The 5,252-nt window shown below is 62.2% G+C and overlaps 1 protein-coding gene across 1 annotated transcript; it reads right to left on the bottom strand.

Moving 5' to 3' along the window:
• Nucleotides 1-2,776, bottom strand: PVALEF (parvalbumin like EF-hand containing). The gene is given in 7 exon segments (XM_063080389.1): nt 1-44; nt 782-897; nt 1,216-1,351; nt 1,533-1,644; nt 1,756-1,811; nt 2,150-2,200; nt 2,698-2,776. Coding segments are annotated over 7 exon segments (594 nt in total).
• Between the last annotated feature and the right edge of the window lie 2,476 nt (nt 2,777-5,252).

Raw genomic sequence — 5,252 nt, 5'->3', positions numbered from 1 at the left:
CTACTTCTTTCGAATTTTCTCCTTTTCGATCAATTCAGAAAATTCTAGGGCAGGAGACCGATTTCTAGTAAATACACCCTGTTTTGTGCCCCGTACTCCAAGACCTACAGGCCCTTTAGCTCCCAGAGGAGGCAGAGAGGGAGTGTCCCCTTCTATGAGGAGGGCCCCACAGTTCATGGGATCCCTACATCCTGTCCTCCTGGCCCCTGGGTGGGGAGGAGAAAGGCCCAGAGCCTGTGCTGACCGAGGGTCCCACACCGCTGCTGTTTGCCCTGTGCTGATGGCCGGGGTCTCTGAGGAGACTCTCAGGAAGTCCCACCAGACCCTTCTGAGCAGGTGCCCCTATGATCATCCTGCCTTTCTCAGTGAGAAACTGAGGCACGGAGAGGCTGGGAGGCCCGAGCCCCGAGCAAGCCCCTCAGCTGGGCCATCCATCTGTTAAGCCTCAAGCCACAAGCCAGGGACTGTGGGCGTTTGCAAGCCCAGGTGGGTGGAGATGGGGCCCACAGCTGGCAGGCCTGTGGCCAGCACTGGGAAAGGTGGTTGGTGGCGGGATGACTCAGGCCTCAAATTCCATTCCTCCCACACCCATGGTGGCCATACCCACTGGCATTCCCAGACAGAGCCTGCTGGGCTCTCTCTCCTCAGAAACCTGCAGTGGCTCCTGCAGGCCAGCACCCCTGAGACTCAATTTCCCCATTGGTAAGCTGGGGGGAGTGTCACGTCCTGGGGGCAGGAAGGTCCTGAGGGGTTGCCCCACCCCCATCTGTGCTGTCCGCACCTTTGTAGTCAATCCTCCCGTCCCCATCTGTGTTGGCCACCTGGATCAGGGCCTGGGCCACTTCCTCAGTCAGTGGGGCGGCTGGCCCGCTGCTGGGGAAGGCGGACAGGTTGTACCTGGGCCAAAGGTGGGCTCAGGTCAGGCCACAGGGGCTTCTGGCCAGTGCCTGATGGTTTACAAGGTGCTCACCCCCTACTTTGTGGTTTGGGACACTGAGGCCCTGGAGAGGTGCCGTGGGCCTCAAGCCTGGGCTCTGGGCTTGGGTCTGGTGCTGTCCCTGCAGCCCTGGGTCTGACCTGGCCACGCCTTCCACAAGGCGGGGGATCCCTGTGGGGGAGGCCAGGTCTGCCAGGTGGCACATGGCCAGGGTCTGGGCAAGGGTCCAGGGCTCCTGCACCCCCGTCCCCAGCCCTGCCCAAGTCCCAGACAGTTACTTTTTCTCATTCCACTCGACGAAGCCTCTCCTGTCCTTGTCCAGGGTCTGGTAGGTCTCGTGGATGACGCTCTCCAGCTGCGCAGAGGCCTGGAATCTCCGCATGTGCTCAAAGAACTTGACATAGTTGAAGGACCCTGGGACCCACCAGGCTTGGGTCACCCAGGGGAAGACCAGGGAAGACCCCTGCTCTATATACCCCTTCCCTGCCCACCGCAGGTCATGGGGTCCTGGGCCCAACAGCCTCAGGGAAAGGCTGAAGCCCCCAGCTGGGCTCCCGTGTTCAGACTGGGCTGTGCGGGCTGGGGCGAGCCGTACCCTGGTGCCTCATGTCCACGGGCAGCAGCTCTGTGTCCTTGTCTGACAGGGACATGCCTAGCACCTGGGCCATTTTCTTCATCTAGGAAGAGAAGTCCTTGTCCGTCTGACCCTGGAGCCAGACGGGGAGCCCGCTTGAGAGGTGCGCACAGGCACAGACCCTGCACAGAGCTGGCTCCTGCCATGAGGCACAGCTGCCACTTCGTGAGAGTCAGAGTCGTGCCAGGCCACCGAGGCTGACTGGGATTGCAGCCAGGAGGACGGGGATCTGGGCACAGGCTGAGGGGCCAGCAGAGGCCGGGCTGTCCTGTGCCCCTGTGGTGCCTTGTGACCCACCGGGCTCTCAGGTTGCTATTCCCGGGGGGGTTGGGTTCTGGGGCTCGTGGCAGAGCAGCTATTTCAGAACTCAAGGACCATGGGGCCAGTGGGCGTCCTAGGCTCCTTGGCTGTCTTGAAAGTTCATGCGGTGGCAGAGTCTTCTGGAACATGCTCCTGCTGCCAATCGGGGCTGCCCGTGGTCACGAGCGAGGCTAGCAGTGGCCTGAGGCATCTCTACTCTTCTCCGGACAGAAAAGCCACAGGCCAGGGTTGTAGCCAACCCTGTTGGTCTGGGGTACCAATGGCCGCCTCCTGCAGCCAGCGTACAGGTGGGGGCAGGACAGGGTCAGCTGGGATGGGGGGCAAGACTGGGCCCCGGGGTCCCCGGGACAGGCCCCACCACCTACATCTACCTCCTGAGCTAGGACCACAATCCACCACCCCACCCAGCATCCTGGGGGCCATTCTGGAAGAGGAGATGCCCACCTGCCCCTTGGGGCCCTGCCAGAGGCCAATGTCACCTGTTTTACGGAGGAGGGACTGTGTTGATTCCAGGCCAGGCCCGGCCGAGCCAGGAGTTAAATGTCCTGTCTGCAGAGTGCCAGGGGCGCCCTGGGCTGTGTCTGTTCACCACCCTGTCTCTCATCCCTGCTCTCTGGGGTGCTCCCCCCACGAAGGCAGGGGAGCCTGAGATCAGAGCTGGAGGTGGACGGTGCGGGGCAGGACCCAAGGCTTTGGGCTCTTGCTTGTTTATTTATAGCTCTGCATCTAGCGCCTGGGACGGAGTATCACTTGGTCCCCAGAGTGAGGCTGTGAGGTCCAGCCTGGGGCAGAAGCTACAAGGCACCATACACGCCGGCCCCATGGGTCCCCTGCCCAGCTTCTTGGGGGCTGCTCTCAGTGCCCGGAAAGGCCTCCCTCCTCATCTCCCCCACAGCCAGAGCTGGCCAGACCTTCCAGGCCTGTCTAAGACTCCCCAGACCCCCGCATATCCCCAGCATTGCTGCGTCCTCAACACCCTGCCCCCACCCCAGACCACTCTGCACAATCCACATGGCCCTCCCTGGGGGCTGTGGTCTGCCCACAGCAGCTGGCCTCTGCCCACGAGTCACTGCGTTTATACGCTGAGATGGTGGGAAGGGGTGGTGGAGGCAGTGGGGTCCCACCGGGATGGGGCTGGGTGTGGGGCCCAGTGTGCCTGCAGAATCTGTGGGTCTGGAGGCCTTGGACCTGCTGCCCTGCCAGCCCCACCCTGTGCCCACTCAGTGCTTGGGGCCTGTGGGCAGTGAGCTTCCCAGCCTCCAGGGGCCAACATGCGGCTCACAGCCACCGTCACAGATGTGCCGGAGGCCTGCACAGCACATGCCTGAACACGTGCACACGCCAGGCACCGTGGCTGCCTTTGGACCTGGAGCTCCCTCAGGGCACTGCGGGCAGGGAGGGCTGCCCTCCCCTTCCTTCTCCTTTCCCTACCTCCCCAGGCCTCCCTGAGACCCCAGGCCCCAGGCCCTGCCTTGTCCTACAGGTGGAGACGAGGCCCGCCCCTCCCTGGCAGGGCTCGCCTCTGCCTGGCTTCCCTCGAGGGCTCAGGGTGGTGAGTTGGGTTGAGAGCAGAGAGGTTGCGGGGGCTGCAGCTTTATACCTGTGGCTGCTCGGCCTGTTTGCGTCTCAGCTGCAGCTGTCCCCGCCCTTCCGGCACTCCAGCCTGGCGCTATCCACCCCCAGAGGCTTGCTGGCACTTGGTGTGTCCTCACTGGGCGGGGCAGACTGACCATCAGCAGCGCCTGGCCTCCCGAGCCCGGGGTGGGGGCCGGAGGAGTGGTGGCACCAGTGAGAGAGAGCAGGGACAAGAGGGGCTGCTTGGGGCTGGCATGAGCTCCCTGCGCTGCCAGCTGGAGCCTGAGGTCAGAGGGGCGCGGATCTGCCCGAGGCCATGCAGCTGGAACCCAGGCCCAGAGCCTGCAGCCACGGCAGCAGCTGAGCAGGAGGAGCTGGCCATGGTGCAGGGCCAGCGTGACGTGGTGCTGTGACCAGGTGGGAGGCAGAGGAGGTGGGCGGAGGAGGGGGCTTCTGGGATTATAAAGCTTTTCCAAGCCTCAGCTTCCTCCCAGATCTCAGTGCAGCCCCCTGGTTGGGGGTGAGGAGGACCAGGGGTGGTCCCTGGCCAGCTCTGAACACCAGGTACACGGCCACCTTCTGCCCAGGGAGGGCGGCCTCATCCTGCACAGTGCCCTGTGGGCTGGCCACACTGGGGACTGCGGGCCTGTGAGCGAGGCTTGGAATGGGGCTGTGTGCTGGAGGCCACAGGGCTGCCCATGACCTGTATGCAGACTGTGGTGGCCTGGTCCTGTTGGTGGCACAGGGCTTGGCCCCTACCAGTGAAAGTGACACTCATCATGATGTGTGACAGGTAACAGTGAACGTGATAAGCTGTAGCATCTGCCATTGGGTGGACTGTGCCAAGCCAAGAGGGTCTCAGGTAACTCTCACAGCAGTCCTCCCAGCCAGCAGTCCTCCCAGGCAGTAGCCCCCCAGGCAGAAGCCCCCCTCCCCGGCAGAAGACCCCCCCAGGAAGTAGCCCCCAGGTAAAAGTCCCCCCCAGTCAGCAGCCCCCCAAGCAGTAGCTCCCAGCTAACAGCCCCTCAGGCAGCACCTCCTGCACCCAGCAGCCCCCAGGCAGCTCCCCCAGGTGGCACCCCCAGGTGGCTCCCCCAGGAGTCACCCCCAGGTGGCAGACTCCATCCTCCTCCTCATTCAAGAACCCCCAGGAAGGTGAGAAAAACTCGAGTTCTGTGTCCCCGGAGGAGACTTGGATGCCCATCCTGGCCGGGCATACGGGGCAGCGGGGGGACCGCTGAGAGCCCCAGGTGAGACATCAGGGGGATGCCCAGGCCCAGGATGGGGAGGGGGTGCCAGTTCGTCCCACCAGTTTCCGTTCCCAAAGGGTGAGCCATCCCTGTCCCCAGCAGCAATTGGGGGCCAGTTAAATTCTTGCGTATCCTGGGGCTTTGAATGAATGTCACCGTTTCAATTAGGATGATTGAAATATTATCTGTAAAAACTTTTTGGATGAGATGAAATCACGTTTGTTGTAGAAAGTTTGGTGCACGCAAGAGAGCACGAAGCAGCAGAGGTCGCCGGCGGAACAGTGGTGGATGGTGTCCGGACGTGGGGGGCCTTTTCCTCCTTTTGCTCTCAGTCCTTCCTTCCTTCTCTTTTGTAGTAAAATACACACAACATAAAATTCACCATTTTAACCATCATAAGTGCATGGTTCAGTGGCGTTAAGCACATTCACATTGCTGTGCGAGCATCGCCACCGTCTGTCTCCAGAACTTTCTGTCTTCCCAAACTGAAGCTCTGTCCCCATTAAACACCAACTCACCTTGACCCTCCCCAGCC

The sequence above is a fragment of the Cynocephalus volans genome, chromosome 16, assembly GCF_027409185.1.
Source record: "Cynocephalus volans isolate mCynVol1 chromosome 16, mCynVol1.pri, whole genome shotgun sequence".
NCBI classification, from domain to species: Eukaryota; Metazoa; Chordata; class Mammalia; order Dermoptera; family Cynocephalidae; genus Cynocephalus; species Cynocephalus volans.
The sequence above is the reverse complement of the archived record's forward strand: the minus strand, read 5'-3'. Positions and strand labels throughout refer to the sequence as shown.